The following is a 21,725-nucleotide window of genomic DNA, read 5'->3' as shown; positions in this document are numbered from 1 at the left end:
TTTAAATACATTTTTTAATGTAAAAAGGCATAAAATTTCCTTTATAGACAACTTCTCATTTATCTACCATGTAATGTCAAATGTGCCTGTAATCCCATAAAATAAGTATGATTCTTATGAGAGAACAGAGCCAGATCAAATGCATCATTAGGAAAAAACATGAATACTAGACTATGAATTCTACTGAGGACAAAGGCCATTACTTTAAATACTTTTCAATTCCCCAGTTCCTGATGGGGTTCTCAGAACAGAGTTTCTTGGTTAATGAATAGCAAATTGACTTATTGGTTAAATTAGCAACTATGGAGCTTCCTGACAACAACATAAAATTAGTGGATAACTCACCAGAAACTGGCTTCTAGATTTTCATTTTAATTACTACTTTGAAACAACATAATTTAGTACCAAAGGTTTAAACACCCAGTATGATTTCTAGACTGTGAAATCAGCATTATTTATATCTCATCAGCTATACAAAACTCATCAATTTTTCTTTTGAAAGCGGTAGTAGAAATCCCAAAGAAGAAGGGAGAGACTACTAATTAAAGGTCATGTTTACTAATCTAGCACCATAATTCCATTCTCAGGACCTCCCAAGTGGCTGGAAGGAGGAAGGGAAGAAGTGAGGATGTTGGAAAAGTAAGGGCTGTTCTTAACTTGTGGCCCCATTTGTGCTGTAAGGCAATGCAGGGTCTAGCAAAGAAGAAAATTGCTGAGGCTAGAGATGAAAACAAAAGCTTTTGGTTCAGATGGTAAAGGAGGCCCTCAAGAACAGCAGAATCAGTTTATCCAGGAAGCAGTGCTGGAGTCGGCCTCATGAACTAGGGGGTTTCTTCTTGGCATCCACGTCCTTTTTAATTTCTTCAAGTTTTTTAGCCAGGTTTGGTATCTTTAAAGAGAAAAGAGATTATTATCATTTCACATCTACCTAATCAATATTTTTTCATTTCTCTTCCTCTAAAGATAAATGGATTTTTTACTTTTCCTCTAAAAGAAACCTGTTCAACAGTGGTCTTTCTTAGCCTCATAATTGCCTAAGAAGGATACCAAAAGATGTAAGTTAAAGTTGCCTCCCTCCCCAAAAGCCAGAACCTGACTTCTACTTTTATATACCCACTTAGCCCCTCAATTCAGCGCCAAGTAAAAGTTGTACATATAAACAATAAATGTGACATAAATTAACAAGCACCTGCCTAGAAAACCACATGACTCAAGTGAAGGTTGACAAAAGGAATTCCCTTTATCACACTAAAAGCTTCACTATAAAACAAATCAAAAGTTAATATCGGGCTTCTCTGGTGGCGCAGTGGTTAAGAGTCCACCTGCCGATGCAGGGGACACGGGTTCGTGCTCCGGTCCGGGAAGATCCCACATGCTGCGGAGCGGCTAGGCCCGTGAGCCATGGCCACTGAGCCTGCATGTCCGGAGCCTGTGCTCCGCAACACGAGAGGCCACAACAGTGAGAGGCCCGCGTACCGGAAAAAAAAAAAAAAGTTAACATCATGTTTCCCTTCCTTATCTCTTTAAAATAAGCATTACCTTTTAGGATCCCCATTCATGGGCATTTGTGTCACCTGATTTTCAACTTCCCCATCTGTAAAGTGAAGCTAATACAACTCCCTACTTCACAAAACGCTGTTCTCCTTAAATGTGTTGCACTATATGAATCCACCTCCAAATTACTCAGTCATCTCTACTACTGGGTAGGGTGCTGAAAAGATTATCCAATTAAAGTATCACTTGATTTTCCACAGAACTGTAAGAATCTAACAGTGTTACTCTATGCTAACAAACCCAGCTCAGGATCACCATGAGACCACCTAAACTGATGGGATTTTGCACTCCTATGGTGACAGGTGCTTCTGTGAGTTCTGTTATTTTTTCAAACAATGGAAAATCTTTCTACAAAATTCAGGACTTTTCCTTCAGACCTATGGATCTTGTTTGCTGGAAGGCATACCTTACTTCAGCAAACACAAGTCACTATGTATTAGTTACGTGAAATCAAGGAAGACGTGAATATGGTCACTTACGTCATAGTTCTGAGCCAGATACATTCCCACCACGTTGCCAAGAGTAAATCCAAGCTGTAAGGATAGAACAGGAAGAGTCACACTGGAGACGGAGCTCTGTGCCACCCGATACCACACCAGACTACATGGATAATATTCTCCTAAGGAGCGCAGGACAGTTATAAGACCCCGGTGTCCAGGCTAGGGCCGTGCATAGCGTGAAATTCACATCTTTCTTCTATAAAATAAACACAGAAATATCCTCCCAAAAGGTTAAAGAGTATACGAAAGAATATACGGTAGTACTGAACACATCGACCTTATAAATATTTGGCTGTAAGTTCTAGAAACTCAAGCCAAAATTCCGATTTTTGTTGTTAAAAGCCAGTTTATTTATTTTTATTTTTTTGGTTTTGAGATTTTTTATTTCTTGCTACATCAAGTAAAAAGTATTCAATTTTAAAAAGCATTCGGCTAAATTGTAGGATCTTAGAAAATGAAGGGACCTTCACAGTTCAATCTCTTCATATTTCAAGAGGCACCTGAGGCCTAGGACATGGCCATTCATAACAGGAGCACAGGACAACCTAAATTAGATTCACACTCAAACACTAAAATATACAGTGAGATAAAGCAGGAAGCTGACATGCAACTGAGATAGCACATGGTTTAGCACTCTGCCCTGGATGGAATCTAATGGGCAGGGCACTTAAGACCTGTGGAGAACACAGGTCCCCTAACCATCTCTTAATCAGTGACAAGAGAGACAGGCACGATTTTTAGAGAACTGTGTTTATCCCACTGGGTGACTGTTCCTGAACAAAAACTGTTTCATGAAAAATTTAAAGCACTCCCTTCACACCAAAAGAGTTTCAAAGTTCCTTAAGATTGGAGTTTTAATGATGATCTATAATTTCCTGGGTTTTTTCCCCCAATAATTAAAAATCTCCAACTGAACGCCTAACTTCTAATTTTATAAATGTGAACTGGCATCTGATTTTTTTTATCATTTTCTTTAATCAGTGTCACTCCTATTCAATACACAGCAGAGGTTAACAGAGAAAAACAAAGCGCAGCACTTAACACTAATGGTCATATGTGGTGTGGTCGAATCACCTTCAAGTTGGAGAACAGAGAACAAGTTGGAGTTCAGAACACAGCTGGATCCTTAATAAGTTTTAAGCTTACTAAGCTTTAAACACCAAAAGCATAATTTAAATAGGTTCGTTGTAAGACAAGAAGCATAAAAGAGGCTATCAAGTCTAACCACAGACCATTTTCTGATCATTTGATTAATCAAACATATCTTGTGAATATTTTTACCAATGTGCACCAAGAAGCAAAATGATTTTTTTCACTCCTATGGGTTGAAACCAGGCAGTCAGAGGTTTTCCAAATCCAGAAAGAGTATTAAATTTGCTTAAAAGAAGAGGGGAAGGGCTTCCCTGGTGGCGCAGTGGTTGAGAGTCCGCCTGCTGATGCAGGGGACACGGGTTCGTGCTCCGGTCCGGGAAGATCCCACATGCCACGGAGCAGCTGGGCCCGTGAACCGTGGCCACTGAGCCTGCACGTCCGGACCCTGTGCTCCGCAATGGGAGAGGCCACAACAGTGAGAGGCCCATGTACCGCAAAAAAAAAAAGAAGAGGGGAAATAAATCATCTAAGAATGTTAGCTCTAACACCAAACACAAAGAACAGAGGGTTGAAAAATTTCAAGAAAAATAAATTAGAGTTCTGGTTCTACCACTGTCTAGCTGTGTACCTTTAGGCATGACACTTAACCTCCTTGGTGCTTTGCCGATCTGAGTTTCCTGATTTCTAAAACATTATACTAACAATGCTCCTTCTAGCTCCAACATTCTAGGATTCTTGGTTCTTACCACATGTGTCTCAAAATAAATATGGCATATCTAATGTGTCTTCATTTTGGCAATTTCACGAGGCATCAGGGCACATGAAAAAAATAGCAGTTATTTTAAAACACAAAACAAAAACCATGGGTCTCAAGACAAGTCATATCCAATTCCAGTTTCAGAATATTGCTAGGTCTACCAATGGGATATTGTAAAATTACATAAACAACATGAGACAAATGGACACATGAAGAGAAATGTGAGGAAAATGCATGACACCAGAAAAGCATTTATATGTTGTTCATGGGATACTCAACAGACAAGTTTAGAAAGGTAAAACATTTTAATCTGAATAAATAAAGGATCTCAAAAAATAAAATCTAAATCTGAGGAACAGGGACTCATTAGTCTGAGAAGTTAGACTGGAGCCAGAGTATAAAACGTCTCGAATGAGTCTGAAGCCTCTCTGCAGACCAAGAATGCTTAACCTCCTCCAGGCCAAGACCTGGAAGCCTCCTCAGTGGTCCATCCCGATGGCTGGACGCTATCACCATGGTCTTCCTCCATATCACAGGGTCCCCCCATAGTACTCCCTGCAGAGAAGATAGTGCAGAAGGAAGGGAAATGCCTTCTTCCCAAGCTCAACACTAAATACATCACTATTATGTCCTCTCTGCCATCATTTTGAGACTTTAGGAATACTTAGTTTCTTCTCACAAACATATTGGGGACAATAAATGGTAAAACACCAGAAGTTTGGGGACCGAGGAGTGACATGAGCGAAGTAATGTAGAGGACAAACAGGTGAGAAGAAATCTGAAAAAAATCCTCCCAAATACATCTGGCCTCCAAAGGTTCTGATTAAAGGATTACAGTCCCTTATATCCTGAAAATCAATTTCATATCCAGCCCTGTGAAAAGATTATAAAATGGTCTCTATCTTAAAGAATTTATATGATGTATAGAAAGAAAAGCTACATATAAGTAAAATAGTTATATAACAACAGAAAGCAGCACCCAGCACAGGATCTTGAATGTAATAGATGCATGAAAAACCAGAACCGAGTCATGAATTAAGTAACAAAATGAGTGATACAGAAGTGATTCTTTTAAGAAACCATACCTGAAAGAGATCGGTGTACCTCAACTTGTTATTGAAGGCTCTAAAGATGCTGAGGAAGTGTTAAAATTTAAACTGGAAAGGGACGTGACTGTGGAGAATCAAGGTACAAGATAGGAATGACAATGTGATGACCTGAATAAAAGAAATAGGCCCAATTAGAAAAGTGGATTTGAACTAAAAAATGGAGAGAAATACTAGTACAGAGAGCTGGGTAAGGCTAGCTGATGGACTTCGAAAAACAAGCAATGGAGTTTAGTTCATTTACAAAACGGTGGGGAGCCACTGACTGCTCTTTATCAGCAGCAACATGAAAGCACTGCTTTGTAAGCATTCACCTGACAGCTGTTCCCAAAAAAGGCTGAAAAAATACAGATTAGAGAAGGCACACAGGATAGCAAGCAAACACGAATGAATTGTTTTTCTTCTTTAAAATCAATGAAGATCAATGGAATAGAATAAAGGGTCCAGGAATAAACCCTTACATTTATGGTCATGTGATTTTTCAACAAGGGGGCTAAGACATGCAATGGGGAAAGAATGCTGGCACAACTGGATATCCACATGCAAAAGAATGAAGTTGGACCCCTACTTCACATCATAAACAAAACTTAACTTAAAATGGATCAAAGACCTAAATTTAAGACTTAAAACTGTAAATCTCTTAGGAAAAAACATACGAGTAAATCTTCATGATCTTGGGGTAGGCGATGGTTTCTTAGATATGACACCAAAAGCACAAGTAACAAAAAAAAAAAAATAGATAAATTTGATTTTATCAAAATTTAAAACATTTGTGTTTCAAAGAATACCAACAAGGGGCTTCCCTGGTGGCGCAGTGGTTGGGAGTCCGCCTGCCGATGCAGGGGACACGCGTTCGTGCCCTGGTCCAGGAGGATCCCACATTCTGCGGAGCGGCTGGGCCCGTGAGCCACGGCTGCTGAGCCTGCGCGTCCAGAGCCTGTGCTCCACAACGGGAGAGGCCACAACAGTGAGAGGCCCGCGTACCCCAAAAAAAAAAAAAAAAAAAAAAAAAAAAAAAAAAAAAGAGTACCAACAAGGAAGTGAAGAGAACCCACAGAATGAAATAAATATGTGCAAATCATATATCTGATAAGGGACTTGTACCCAGAATACATAAGGAATTCTTATGACTGAATGATAAAAAGACAACCCAATTTTAAAACAAGCAAAGGATTTGAATAGACACTTCTCCAAAGAAGATATACAAATAAACAGCCAACAAACACATGAAAACATCATTAGTCATTAAGGAAATGCAGATCAAAACCACAATGAGGTGTCTCATCGCACCCACTAGGGCGACTTAAATCCAAAAGATGTATAAGTGTTGGCAAGGATATGGAGAACCTTCATACATTGCTGGTGGGAATGTAAAATGATATAGCCACTTTGGAAAAGTCTTGCAAATCCTCAAAAAGCTGTGCACAGAATTACCATCTGATGCAGCAATTCCACTTTAGGGTATATAACCAAGAAAACTGAAACATGTACCTACATGTACCTACATAAAAACTACATGAATGTTCATAGCAAGATTATTCATAATAGCCAAAAGGTGGAAACAACCCAAATGTCCATGAATTAACAAAATGTGGCATATTCACAAAATGTAATAATAATCAACCATAAAAAGGAATGAAGTCCTGATTCATGCTACAACATGGATAAACCTTGAAAACATTACGCCAAGTGAGAGGCAGTCAGAAAAGACCACGTATTGCATGATTTAACTTAAAGGAAATGTCCAGAATAGGCAAATCCAGAGAGACACAAAATAAATTAGTGGTTGTCCAGGGCTAGGTGTGAGAGGAATGAGAAATGAATGCTAATGGTATGGAGTTTCTTTGTGGGGGGCAATAAAATATTAGATATAAAAATTAGATAGTGGTGATGCTTGCTTAACTCTGTGAACATATTAAAAAAACACTAAATCCTACTAAATCCATTAAATCCTTAAATGGGTGAATTGTATGATATGTGAACTAACTGTATCTCAAAACTAAAAAAAAAAAACAGTAAGATTTCGGACCTCCAGGGCTTCCCTGGTGGCGCAGTGGTTGAGAATCTGCCTGCCAATACACGGGACACAGGTTCGAGCCTTGGTCTGGGAAGATCCCAGATGCCGCAGGGCAACTAAGCCCGTGCACCACAACTACTGAGCCTTTGCTCTAAAGCCTGCGAGCCACAACTACTGAGCCCACGTGCCACATCTACTGAGCCCACGTGCCACAACTACTGAAGTCCGCGTGCCTAGAGCCCATGCTCCGCAACAAGAGAAGCCACTGCAATGAGAAGCCCATGCACCACAACAAAGAGTAGCCCCCGCTCGCTGCAACTAGAGAAAGCCTGCATGCAGCAACAAAGACCCAACACAGCCAAAAATAAAATTATAAATTTATTTTTTAAAAAATGTCCATGTGTGTTACAATGTGTAAGAATATTGGAAAGCACTGAGATGCAGTATCCAAAAGCCAAGGGAGGAGGGATTAAAGAGGTGATTAAGAGTACCAGGTGCTGCTGCTCTGAGAGATAAGAAAAGCAATACATTACCCCAGTAACAGTACAACAGGCAGTGTACACAAGCCACAAGCAGTGCCCATCATATCAGGTTTCCCTTTAAAAGCTTCAAAAGTTTCCTTACACCAAACTGGCTAAACCATGCTGCAATTAAGGAAGCTACTGCAGTACAAGGAAGGGGAAAGACGCAGCAGGACCACAGGAGCAAGTTTCGATATAGGGATGATGGGCAAATATTTTAATCCAAGGAGAAATGAACAATATCTGAGTCCTTACTGTCATTGTTTCAAGTACTTTAATGTATTAACTCATTTTTAATCCTCACAATAAAACCATGAAGTAGGCTCCCATTTTCAGATGTGAAAACTGAAGCATAAAGAATTTAAATAACTTCCCAAGTTCCCACTGCTTAAAAATGATAATTCAAAGGCAGGAGTCTGATTCTGGAATCTGACCTCTTAAGCACTAGGACGTGATGGCTGGTCACAGGTTAAAAGCTCGAGGAGATCTTAGGGATCATCTACATCAACCCCATTGTTTTATAGATAAGATGGCTGAAAGCAAGGAGAAAGATTCGCCCAAGTTCAAATGAGCTGGTGAATCATTTGACAGAGTTAGAATCAAGGTAAAGTAATGCTATTACTTCTTTCAACAAATGCAATGAGGAGGTGGGAGAACATCCTTGTTACTTCTGAGCTAGGAATTTAATGAATGGCTTCGGCATCTCTCCTTAAATGCTGAGAATTCTGAATTTGCATATCAGTCACATCCATATTCATACACAGCAAAAGTTTATTTCAAAACCAAATAGTCACTCTGCAAAGGTACTTAGAAAGTTAAGTGTAAATGAATCCATGTGCTTCCTCCCAGTTATCAATGAGCTACGGCTGTACAGGAGACTCAATTACATCATCTCACACTTTGGGGCTGACACTGTTTTTAACCTGAGTGTTTCCTACAACCATATGGCAGTAATTATTTCTACTGACTCCTAAGCTAATACCCAGTTAGGACACTGGAGAAACTTCCAGAAGCAGAGGTGTAGCCATGTCTTGTTTAGGCAGTTTACGTCAAGGATACTCTTTCCGGCCTAGAGATTGAAAAATTAATTACCATCTCAAAAAGGACAGAGGGGCACTTTTTTCTTCTTTAATCTCTTTCATAAAGAACGTAACATTTGGGAAAGTATCTCATCCCAAGAGCACTCAATTTCCATCGGCCACCTGGAAGGTATTAGAATACCTGCCTCTTATCAGAATCAAAATTTAAACATCCCGTTTTGAAGGCACGAAAACCTGGAAGAAAGACTTTCACCTGGAAGTTTGGCAAGTCCTCCTGAAACCTTCAACCAGGCAATCTTTGAAACACACTGGGGCTTTGCCAGAAAACCCGCTTTTAACTGAAGTAAAGACCCATGAAAAATAATTTACTTACTCATGGTAACAGTCGTTTTATCCTAGAGTGAGCATTTTGGAAAAATTATTTGTACACCAGGGCCTGACTCAGGCCAGCAACCAGCCATCCTCCGTCTGGAAGCTATAAAAGGTCTGATGAGGGCACCCCAGGCCTCTAATTCTGGCGGTTTACTCCTTTAGAGTTTATTCCTGGCCCTCCTACGTTTTCAAAGACGCCAACCAGCAGGGCTCTAAGTCGACGGGGTATGTGTCTACGTCAGGGGGTGGCAGTGCAGAAAAAGTCATTAAGGACCCCGGGAGCCTTAACTCGAGGAATACACAAAGCACGCGGGCACGTCACCGAAGAGCTTTGAAAACGCACGCTCTGACCCCTCAAAAGTTTTAGGGACTTGAAGGGAGGCAGAAAAATGCCGGCCAAAGGATTTGGGTGAGGCAGAAACAAAACCCCGCAGCCCACCCCGCCAGGCGACTAGCAGGCGCGGGGGCCAGTGGGACCCGAGGGACCCACGCCCAGGGCTCCCAGCTCGCTCCTCGGCAGCTCCACTCACCAGGAACTGGAGCATAGTGTCGGCAGGGAGGACGCGTAGGTCAACTGTAGCTCCGTAAGCCGTCCGAGAGTGCCTCCTCCGGCGCGACGGGCGGAGCCCGCGGCCGACTTCCGGTTCACGCCCCGCCCCGCCCCGCCCCTTTGGCACCTTCCGCCTCGCCTCGCCTCACCCGGAAGCGGCTCCTGGCGCCCCCTGGCGGAGCTCCTCGGGATCACCTCCTGAACTGACCGCCGGGCGCGAGCATGCGGGGCCGGCTAGGAGCAAGTCCCAAGCCCTAAGCCGGGCTTGCATTAGCTTTGAACATTCAGATTCCAGGGCCCAGTCCTCAAATCCCGCTTCTGTAAAGCTCGGTCGGGGCCCAGGAATTTATATTATTAACCGGCATCGCCACACTTATGATGCACAGCCAGTCTTAGAATTCCCTGACCTAGAAGGATCACAGGAGTAGGTGGTTCCCATCCCCACGTGCAAAGCGAATCACCTGTGGAGCTTCTGCGATATACTCCACTGGGGCCCCACGCAGAGTTGTATTTTTCAAAAGCTCCACAGATAATGCTGTGTAACCTGCGTTGAGGATCTGCGATAGAGGTTAAGTAGTAAGATGGAGGCCTTTGGAGTCGGGCACAGCTGGGTTCAATTCATGACTGCCGTGCACTTCCTGGGGCAGCCAGAAACGAGTTACTTAAACTCCCTGAAGTTTGCTTTTCTTCATTGTAAATGGGGCTAGCACCAGCTCCCCTGCTGAATTGTAGGGGGATCAAATGAGACAAGGTAAGGGATCCATAAATGCTTGTCACGTGTCAGGTGTGGACAGTGAGCTCTGGAAGACCTCTTCCTGGCCTCTCTGCACACAGAGATGCCACCTCCTACTCCTGGTCTTCGAATCCCTTTACAACCTCCATCAACACACACACTTACAAAGTAAGACCACCGTCTTCTCTTTGCTCTCAGCCTTTTGAATTCACCCTTATCTGCTATATTAAGTAGAACTCTGGTTTCAAATAGTAAAAACAAAATCATATTAGCTTAAACCAAATGAGAGTGTATTATACAGTAGACAACAAGGAGGAATAGAAAAGCTATTAGGAATTAAGCAGCATTTTCTCTCCATTTCTGCCCTTCTCCATACATCTGTCTCATTGTTCTCTCTCTTTGCTTTACGTTTTTTTTCTGCTTTCCAGAATATGGCCACTGTTACTTAAATTTACTCATTAAATGGTCCATCCAGTAGAAAGACTGGATCACTCTTTCATTACTATTTTCAAATACCTGAGAAAGGAATGATGATTGGTGTCAGTTCCTTTCCAATCAATTGTAACTAGAAGGGACAGGGTCTCTTTGAACTGAAGTGGCTGCCAAGAGGAAGGAGATGCTGGTAGATGGCTATAACACACTCTACTTTCCAATATGTCTAGGTTAAAACTTGAGTCAGTCAAGTCTTGACCAGGGCTTCTCAAAATTAATGTGCATTCAGATAACCTGGGGATCTTGTTAAACTGCAGATTCTAATTCAACATATTTGAGTTGGGTCCTGAGAGTCGGTATTTCTACTAAGCTCCTAAGAGATGCTGCTACTAGTGGTCTGTGAACCATGCTTTGAGTTACAAGACACAAGACTATAAGCTGCATGAGGGTGAGGACTTTATTTGGTTCACAGCTCCATTCCTAGTGCCCAGAAAGTGAACACAATACTTATTGAAATTCCTTGTATAAAACCTTGTCTCCTTCTTACAGATAAAGACTTAAATGAAGTCTGGCTTTTCCCCTAAGGCCTTTTCAAAGGCTCTCTCTCCATAACCCCAAATAACCACGAGGCATGGAAAAGGCAGGATTCTTTGACTACTTTCAGGTTATTACTTAAATGTTCTCATATTTTAAAAACCTCCTTTAAAATTCATGTCTTCCCTCTACCCCTTCACAATGCCTTAACTTACTGACTTCCTAGGCAGTCCCCCCAGTCACTGAAGGTTTGGCATCTAACAGCCTTCCATTCAGTCCCAAGCTATCATCATCATGGGTGACTTCAAAGGCCATGAACACTTGTATGTTCAAAGAATCCTTACCTCTAATGACTTTGATCCTCACACCATTTCAGCAATCCACCATCATGTTCATAACCCACACTTTGTCACCTCCTGGACCTGCTCCACCTGTGAAGTACTACATTCCAAAATCCTACCTTCCATCCTATGAACTCTTAGACCTTAGTCAGAAGTCCAGTCTCTCAGCTGTTCCATATTCTCACAAGCTATGCGCTTCCTCCTGGCTTCACCCTTTTCTCTCTGGTCTAAACCCCCAAGAGATCAGAACTTCAATCAAGGACCATTAGCCTCAAATTTCATATCCATTGCCATTCTGTGATACTTGCATCTCAAAATTTTAATTCTTGATCAGTCTGCCTTTTTCAGTTCCATACCAGTGATTCTGAGCATCAAACGCATATAACATGGATCATTCAACAAATGATATTGATCTAATGAGGTTCACTGTTATTTTTCCACCTGGAAAGAATAATGTTGGGTTCCTACTTCACACTTTACACATAAATAAGTTACAGATAAATAACCTAAACAAAACAAAGCAAAACAAAATAAAATATTAATATCAATAAAAAGGGAGAAATTCTTTTATAATTTCCAAATTTGAAGGTTTTTCACATGACCCACATGGTACAAAACCCAGAAGCCATAAAAGAAAAGACTGAGGGCTTCCCTGGTGGCGCAGTAGTTGAGAATCCGCCTGCTAATGCAGGGGACACGGGTTCGAGCCCTGGTCTGGGAGGATCCCACATGCTGCGGAGCAACTAGGCCCGTGAGCCATGGCCGCTGAGCCTGCACGTCTGGAGCCTGTGCTCCGCAACAAGAGAGGCTGCGACAGTGAGAGGCCCGCGCACCGCGATGAAGAGTAGCCCCCGCTTGCCACAACTAGAGAAAGCCCTCACACAGAAATGAAGACCCAACACAGCCAAAAATAAATAAATAAATAAATAAATAAATAAATAAATAAATAAAAGAAAAGACTGATAAAATCAACTACATACAAATAAAAAATTTTCTGTATGGCAGAAAGGAAGAGAGAGAGAGAAAGAAAGAAAAACATTATTTGTAAAATAAGTGACAAGGCCTAGTTTTCTTTATGTAAAGAGCTCCCAGAATTCATTGAGATCAACAATCCAATAAAATGTGGTCAAAGGATATGAACAGCTCATAGAAAAGGAAATACAAATGGCTCAAACATATGGAAAGATACTCACTTTCACACTAAGAGAAATGTAAATTACTACCGTAATGAGGTGTCATTTTTCTCCTGATTAGCAAAAATCAAAAAGCTTGATTATACACTTTATTGGAAAAAGTAGGGAAACAGGCATAGCTATACAGTACTAATGGGGATACAAATTTTTGTTGTTGGTGGGTTTTTTTTGGCTGCGTTGGGTCTTTGTTGCTGCGTGTGAGCTTTCTCTAGTTGCTGCGAGCGGGGGCTACTCTTCGTTGCGGTGTGTGGGCTTCTCATTGCGGTGGCTTCTCTTGTTGCAGAGCACGGACTCTAGGCATGTGGGCTTCAGTAGTTGTGGCTCGCAGGCTCCAGAGCACAGGCTCAGTAGTTGTGGTGCACGGGCTTAGCTCTCCCGCAGCATGTGGGGTCTTCCAGGACCAGGGCTCGAACCCGTGTCCCCTTCATTGTAGGCGGATTCTTAACCGCTGAAGCACCAGGGAAGTCCAGAAACAAATTGTTAAAAACTTCTGTGGAGGACAATTTGGCCAAAACTATCAGAAGTGTAAATGAGCATATCCTTTATCTCAGCAATCGCATGAACTTGTGTATATTCAAAAACATTCATCGTGGCAAAAAAAATAAATAAAAGAAAGAAAGAAATGTTAATAAGTAACTGAGTAAATCATGCTATATACATACATTGAAATACTGTGTGTATATGTTTGTTTGTGAGAGAGACAGAAAGAAAGGGAGAGGTTTTATATGTGTTGATATAGAAAGATCTTCAGTATAAGTGGAAAAAAGCAAAGTGTTAGTACGGCAAATAGAAAAAGAAGAAAGAAAGAAAGAAAAACATCATTTGTACATATGACAAGGGACTAGTTCCTTTATATAAAGAACTCCTACATATCTGAGGCATATGACAGAGGCAATTATTACCGATCTGTGAGAAAGCATGGGCTATTCAATGAAGCATAAAAAGAAAACTGATTAGCCACATGGGAAAAAAGTAAGTAAAGTAAAACTAGATCATGGACATCCACATGCAAAAAAAAGAATCTAGACACAGACCCTTCACCAAAGTTAATCATAGACCTAAATATATAACACAAAACTATAAAACTCCTAGAAGATAACATAGGAGAAAACCTAGATAATCTTAGGTATAGTGGTGCCTTTTTCGATACAACACCAAACACACAATCCATGAATGAAAATTAATGATAAGCTAGATTTTAATAAAATTAAAAACTTGTGCTCTGCAAAAGACATTATCAACAGAGATAGAAGACAAGCCATCAACTGGGAGAAAACATTTGCAAAAGATGAATCTGATACAGGACTGTTATCCAAAATACACAAAGAACTTTAAAACTCAACAATAAGAAAAGAAACAACCTGATTTTATTTTATTTATTATTTTTTTTACATCTTTATTGGAGTATAATTGCTTTACAATGGTGTGTTAGTTTCTGCTTTATAACAAAGTGAATCAGTTATACATATACATATGTTCCCATATGTCTTCCCTCTTGCGTCTCCCTCCCTCCCACCCTCCCTATCCCACCCCTCTAGGTGGTCACAAAGCACCGAGCTGATCTCCCTGTGCTATGCGGCTGCTTCCCACTAGCTATCTATTTTACGTTTGGTAGTGTATATATGTCCATGCCACTCTCTCACTTTGTCACAGCTTACCCTTCCCCCTCCCCATATCCTCAAGTCCATTCTCTAGTAGGTCTGTGTCTTTATTCCTGTCTTACCCCTAGGTTCTTCATGACATTTTTTTTTCTTAAATTCCATATATATGTGTTAGCATACGGTATTTGTCTTTCTCTTTCTGACTTACTTCACTCTGTATGACAGACTCTAGGTCCATCCACCTCATTACAAATAGCTCAATTTCGTTTCTTTTTATGGCTGAGTAATATTCCATTGTATATATGTGCCACATCTTCTTTATCCATTCATCCGATGATGGACACTTAGGTTGTTTCCATCTCCGGGCTATTGTAAATAGAGCTGCAATGAACATTTTGGTACATGACTCTTTTTGAATTATGGTTTTCTCAGGGTATATGCCTAGTAGTGGGATTGCTGGGTCATATGGTAGTTCTATTTGTAGTTTTTTAAGGAACCTCCATACTGTTCTCCATAGTGGCTGAACCAATTCACATTCCCACCAGCAGTGCAAGAGTGTTCCCTTTTCTCCACACCCTCTCCAGCATTTATTGTTTCTAGATTTTTTGATGATGGCCATTCATTCTGCTGTGAGGTGATACCTCATTGTAGTTTTGATTTGCATTTCTCTAACGATTAGTGATGCTAAGCATCCTTTCATGTGATTGTTGGCAATCTGTATATCTTCTTTGGAGAAATGTCTATTTAGGTCTTCTGCCCATTTTTGGATTGGGTTGTTTGTTTTTTTGATATTGAGCTGCAAGAGTTGCTTGTATATTTTGGAGATTAATCCTTTGTCAGTTGCTTCGTTTGCAAATATTTTCTCCCATTCTGAGGGTTGTCTTTTGGTCTTGTTTATGGTTTCCTTTGCTGTGCACAAGCTTTGAAGTTTCATTAGGTCCCAGTTATATTTGTTTTTATTTCCATTTCTCTAGGAGGTGGGTCAAAAAGGATCTTGCTGTGATTTATGTCATAGAGTGTTCTGCCTATGTTTTCCTATAAGAGTTTGATAGTTTCTGGCCTTACATTTAGGTCTTTAATCCACTTTGAGCTTATTTTTGTGTATGGCATTAGGGAGTGATCTAATCTCATACTTTTACATGTAACTGTCCAGTTTTCCCAGCACCACTTATTGAAGAGGCTGTCCTTTCTCCACTGTACATTCCTGCCTCCTTTATCAAAGATAAGGTGACCATATGTGCGTGGGTTTATCTCTGGGCTTTCTATCCTGTTCCATTGATCTATCTTTCTGTTTTTGTGCCAGTACCATACTGTCTTGATTACTGTAGCTTTGTAGTACAGTCTGAAGTCAGGGAGCCTGATTCCTCCAGCTCCATTTTTCGTTCTCAAGATTGCTTTGGCTATGTGGGGTCTTTTGTGTTTCCATACAAATTGTGAAATTTTTTGTTCTAGTTCTGTGAAAAGTGCCAGTGGTAGTTTGATAGGGATTACATTGAATCTGTAGATTGCTTTGGGTAGTAGAGTCATTTTCATAATGTTGATTCTTCCAATCCAAGAACATGGTATATCTCTCCATCTATTTGTATCATCTTTAATTTCTTTCATCAGTGTCTTATAATTTTCTGCATACAGGTCTTTTGTCTCCTTAGGTAGGTTTATTCCTAGATATTTTATTCTCTTTGTCGCAATGGCTCCATCTGTTTGTATCATCTTTAATTTCTTTCATCAGTGTCTTATAATTTTCTGCATACAGGTCTTTTGTCTCCTTAGGTAGGTTTATTCCTAGATATTTTATTCTTTTTGTTGCAATGGTAAATGGGAGTGTTTTCTTGATTTCACTTTCAGATTTTTCATCATTAGTATATAGGAATGCCAGAGATTTCTGTGCATTAATTTTGTATCCTGCTACTTTACCAAATTCATTGATTAGCTCTAGTAGTTTTCTGGTAGCATCTTTAGGATTCTCTATGTATAGTATCATGTCATCTGCAAACAGTGACAGCTTTACTTCTTCTTTTCTGGGAGCCTGTGCTCTGAAACGGGAGAGGCCACAGCAGTGAGAGGCCCGCGTACCGCAAAAAAAATTAAAAAGAGTGGTGAGAGTGGGCAACCTTGTCTTGTTCCTGATCTTAGTGGAAATGCTTTCAGTTTTTCACCATTGAGGACGATATTGGCTGTGGGTTTGTCATATATGGCCTTTAATATGTTGAGGAAAGTTCCCTCTATGCCTACTTTCTGCAGGGTTTTTTATCATAAATGGGTGTTGAATTTTGTCGAAAGCTTTCTCTGCATCTATTGAGATGATCATATGGTTTTTCTCCTTCAATTTGTTAATATGGTTTATCACGTTGATTGATTTGCATATGTTGAAGAATCCTTGCATTCCTGGAATAAACCCCACTTGATCATGGTGTATGATCCTTTTAATGTGCTGTTGGATTCTGTTTGCTAGTATTTTGTTGAGGATTTTTGCATCTATGTTCATCAGATATTGGCCTGTAGTTTTCTTTCTTTGTGACATCCTTGTCTGGCTTTGGTATCAAGGTGATGGTGGCCTCGTAGAATGAGTTTGGGAGTGTTCCTCTCTCTGCTATATTTTGGCAGAGTTTGAGAAGGATAAACAACCTGATTTTAAAATGGACCAAAGACCTTTACAGACACCTCACCAAAGAAGATATACAGATGGCAAATAAACATATGAAAAGATGCTTCACATCATATGTCATCAGGGAAATGCAAATTAAAACAACAATGAGATACCACTACACATCAATTAGAATGGCCAAAATCCAGATCACTGATAGCAGCACCAAATGCTGGAGAGGATGTGGAACAATAGGAACTCTCATACACTGTTGGTGGGAATGCAAAATGGTACAGCCACTTTGGGACAGTTTAGTGGTTTCTTACAAAACTAAACATAGTCTTACCATATGATCCAGCAATCGTGCTCCTCGGTATTTACCCAAAGGAGTTGAAAACTTATGTCCACACAAAAACCTGCACATGAATGTTTACAGCAGCTTGGATCATAATTGCCAAAACTTGGAAACAACCAGGATGTCCTTCAGTAGGTGAATGCATAAGTAAACTGGTATATCCAGATAACAGAATACTATTCAGTGCTTAAAAGAAAAAAAATAGAGCTATCAAGCCACAAAAAGACATAGAGGAAGCTTAAATGCATATTACTAAGTGAAAGAAGCTAATCTGAAAAGGCTACTTACTATATGATTCCAACTATATGACATTCTGCAAAAAGTAACTATATGACATTATGGAGACAATAAAAAGGTCGTTGGTTGCCAGGGCAGGTGGAGAAATGATTAGGCACAGGCAAATCACGGAGGATTTTTAGAGCAGTGAAAATACGATGTACAATGTTACAATGAAGGACATATGTCATTATACATTTGTCCAAACCCATAGAATGTACAACACCAAGAGTGAACCCTAAGATAAAAACCATGGACTTCAGCTGATTATGATGTGTCAGTGTAGGATGTAGGAACATCCTTGATAAAAATGTACCTGGTGAGTGATGTTGATAACAGGGGAGACTATGCAGGTGTAGCTATAGGGAGTATTTAGGAAATCTCTGTATCTTCCTCTTAATTTTGTTGTAAAACAAAAATTGCTCTTGGGGCTTCCCTGGTAGCACAGTGGTTGAGAGTCTGCCTGCCGATGCAGGGGACACGGGTTTGTGCCCCGATCTGGGAAGATCCCACATGCCGCGGAGCGGCTGGGCCCGTGAGCCATGGCCGCTGAGCCTGCGCGTCTGTAGCCTGTGCTCCGCAACGGGAAAGGCCACAACAGTGAGAGGCCCACGTACCGCAAAAAAAAAAAAAAAAAAAAAAAAAATTGCTCTTAAAAAGAGTATGACAATTGGAAGTGTTATCAATGGTGTCGATGAACAGGAGCTCTCCCTATGGGTAGGAGAAAATTGGTACGATCCCTAAGAAAAATATTGCAATGTCTAGTGAAATTGAAGCATTTAATCTCCAACTCAGGATTTCCATTTCTAGTTGTATAATCCAGAGAAGCCCTCTTATATGTATGATCATCATTATTGCAGCACTGCTGGTAATAGCAATATATTGGGAACTTAAATGTCTACCAGCTCACCAATAGTAGAATGAATAAATTAGGGTATTTGTAAAATGCAATACTATAATTCCATAAGTATAATAAGTGAGCATGAGGGATTATCAAAAACACAATGTTAAACAAAACAAACAAAAAAACCAACCTGCAAATTGCGTCATAATATGATGACATACTATGATGACACAGACGGTCCAGTTGTCAAGACTCCAAGCTTCCAATGCAGGAGGCACGGGTTCCATCCCTGGTCAGGGAACTAAGATCCCGCACCGCATGCAGTGCAGCCAAAGAAAAGAAAAAAAAATAATAACCTGATGATACACATATAAATTAACAACCTGTAAAACAATACTTTGTAATGCCTATGAATACACATATGTAGTGGAAGTATAAAGCATAAATGGGAAAGAACAACAATGAATGCTTGATAATGTTTATCTCCGAAAGGAGGGAGGGGAATGGGATCAGAGAATTCACAGGAACCTCAACTGTATCTATATATTTTTTAAATTGAAGTATAGCTAACTTACAATACTGTCTTAGTTTCAGGTGTACAGCATAGTGATGTGATTCAGTAGTTTTGCAGATTACATTCCTATAATTACATTATAGGTCATTATAAGATAATGGGTATGATTTTCTGTGCTAAACCGTATATCCTTCTTGTTTATCTATTTTATATACAGTAGTTTGTACAATATCTGTTAATCCCATACCCTTAATTTGTCTCTCCCCCTCTCTCTCCCCTTTGGTAATCACAGGTTTGTTTTCTGTATCTGAGTCTGTTTCTGTCTCACATATACATTCATTTGTATTATTTTTTAGATTCCACGTATAAATGATAGCATATAATATTTGTCTTTCATTGTCTGACATTTCACTAAGCATAATATTCTCTAGGTCCACCTATGTGGCTGCAAGTGGCAGTATTTCATTCTTTTCTATGGTTAATATTCCATTGCATATATACCACATCTTCTTAATCCAATTGTCTGTTGATGGGCACTTGGGTTGCATCCACATCTTGGCTATTGTAAATGGTGCTTCTATGACCATTGGGGTGCATGTACCTTTTTGAATTAGTGTTTTCATTTTTTCTGGATATATACCCAGGAGCGGAACTGCTGGATCATATGATAGTTCTATTTTTAGTTTTTTAAGGCAATTCCACAGTTTTCCATAGTGGCTGCACCAAGTTACATTCCCCATATTTCTTTCTTTAGAAAGATATACAGCAAATATAATTTTAAGATTTGATAAAATTAGCTGTATGAAATGATAGAGTGAACAGAACACCCAGATGGGTGTTTATTACCTTGACTATATTATTTGTATGATTGAAACAGTATGCAATTTAATAAAAATATTTAATTGGAATGAATGATAAAAGCTATGGTTGAAAGATTTTTTAGAAACAAGATATTCATGGTCTCAGCGTATCAAGCCACAGATTACTCATTGCAATGGGAAACAGAGAACCTTTACAATAGAGATGGTTTGTCAAATACTACCATAACCAAATGATCAAACAATATAATGGGACAAACTGATACGTACCTCCTGATATGACACACCGAGGCATATCACCTGAATAATTGCAGTATTCTTGCCAAAAATGTTTAACCTGAATCTAATAAAGAAAAACCAAATACCCTTTTCAAAACAGCTAAAAAAAGTCAATGCTGTAAAAGACCCTCTCCTCCCCTAAAAGACAGAGGAACTGTTTCAGAATGAAGGAAGCTAAAGAGATAATTAAATGTAATGTGTGATAATTAAATCCTGGGTTTAAAAAACAGTTCTAAAAGTACATTTTCGGGGCAACTGAGACAATGTGAATATGGACTGAACATTAGAAAATATTGTTGGGAATTCCCTGGTTGTCCAGTGGTTAGGACTCCTTGCTCTCACTGCCAAAGGCCCAGGTTCAATCCCTGGTCAGGGAACTAAGATCCCACAAGCTGTGAGATACAGCCAAAAAAATTTAAAAAGGTAAACATCTTTAAGTGTGATAATTGCATTGTGGTTAGGAAGGAAATATCCTTGTTCTTACCTGCTGAAATATTTAGTGATAAGGTGTCATGATGTCTACGACCTACTTTCAAATAGTTAAGGAAGCAAACCAGTATATATACATATTAAAAAAAGAGATAAAGCAAATGTGCAAAATGTTGATAACTGATGAAGCTAGGTGAAAGGTATATGGGTTCATTACTTTTCTTTCAACTCTTATGAAGATTCAAAGTTTGTCAAAGTAAGTTGGGAAAACAAGAGACAAATACTTAGAAAAGACTAGATTGTATATGACTGCTTTTATAAATAGCTCAGCTAAAGCTCAGACAGCTATATTTAAACATCACTAATTTATCAAAACTAAAACACTAATAACTAGGAAGAAGGTACTCACCTTTTTCATTTTCTAATTCCACCAAACTAATTAACTCAGTAAAAACAACATATTAAGATCCTATATTTATTATTGTTGAGGAATAGATGAATCTACCTTTACATGCTAAAACATTTTTAAACAAGCCATCTAAAATCTCTTTCAATCTCCTTTGCTTTGCTGAAGAGCACATGCTGCATCCAACAGCCTCTCTCCACGCCCCAGGAAACAGTGCTGAGTCAGGCGGCGTGTGCCTTGAGTGCTAGCCTCTCCCCACCGTATTTATTACACAAACAGCATTTCTGGTCAGGCTTTTAAGTAGCATACGTGCAGCTGCAATCCTTCCTTTTTCTCCCTCACACACACTTCTCCACTGCCCTAACTTTTGACCCCCAGTCTGCTGAAATTTTGGAAGAAATGATGGGAAAACAAAATAAAGAAGCTTAGTAAATCCCAAATCTTAACTAATTTCAAATTAGCTAATATCTCTGTCCTGCAGAAGGCTTCACACTTCAGAGGTTTATAAGATGCTTTGAATTTGTGCCCCAGGCTCTTTTTGATCATTTCTGTGTTCATGCCTGTGTTCCACATGATAAAGTTTACCATATGCCTCACCAGTGGAGCAACAGCCAGTATTACTATATCTTGGACCAGTTAATTATTCATTCACATCCCTCTAAGAATGCTATTTATTAACAGGATGCTTTCCAGCTAAGGCTTGATATTTATAAGTGGTAGGCAGTAGGCTAATTTCAAAATACAATAACAATGACAAAGCCTTTATAAATGCTTAAAAAGCCATGGAAATTTTATTATAAGATTAAGGGGAAAAAAACCCATAACACCATAGAACTAAGTGTTAATTTTCTGCCACTACCTTAGAGTCAAGACTCTT

At 39.7% G+C, this 21,725-nt stretch overlaps 1 protein-coding gene across 1 annotated transcript; it reads right to left on the bottom strand.

Moving 5' to 3' along the window:
- Positions 1 to 814: 814 nt before the first annotated feature.
- STMP1 (short transmembrane mitochondrial protein 1) lies at positions 815 to 9,504 on the bottom strand. Its single transcript, XM_007466586.1, has 3 exons — positions 9,490 to 9,504; positions 2,034 to 2,087; positions 815 to 889 (listed from the first exon to the last, which is right to left on the bottom strand). Exons 1-3 carry the CDS (start codon positions 9,502 to 9,504, stop codon positions 815 to 817), a joined length of 144 nt encoding a protein of 47 aa, XP_007466648.1.
- Between the last annotated feature and the right edge of the window lie 12,221 nt (positions 9,505 to 21,725).

The sequence above is a fragment of the Lipotes vexillifer genome, unplaced genomic scaffold, assembly GCF_000442215.2.
Source record: "Lipotes vexillifer unplaced genomic scaffold, Lipotes_vexillifer_v1.1 scaffold71, whole genome shotgun sequence".
Taxonomy (NCBI): Eukaryota; Metazoa; Chordata; class Mammalia; order Artiodactyla; family Lipotidae; genus Lipotes; species Lipotes vexillifer.
This window is presented reverse-complemented; position numbering and strand designations above follow the sequence as displayed.

Bases quoted from the DNA above. Each gene is read 5' to 3' on its own strand.
- STMP1 (XM_007466586.1), bottom strand. The intron at 890-2,033 runs GTAAGTGACCAT...TTCTCTTTAAAG, and splicing joins ATCTGGCTCAGAACTATGAC to ATACCAAACCTGGCTAAAAA.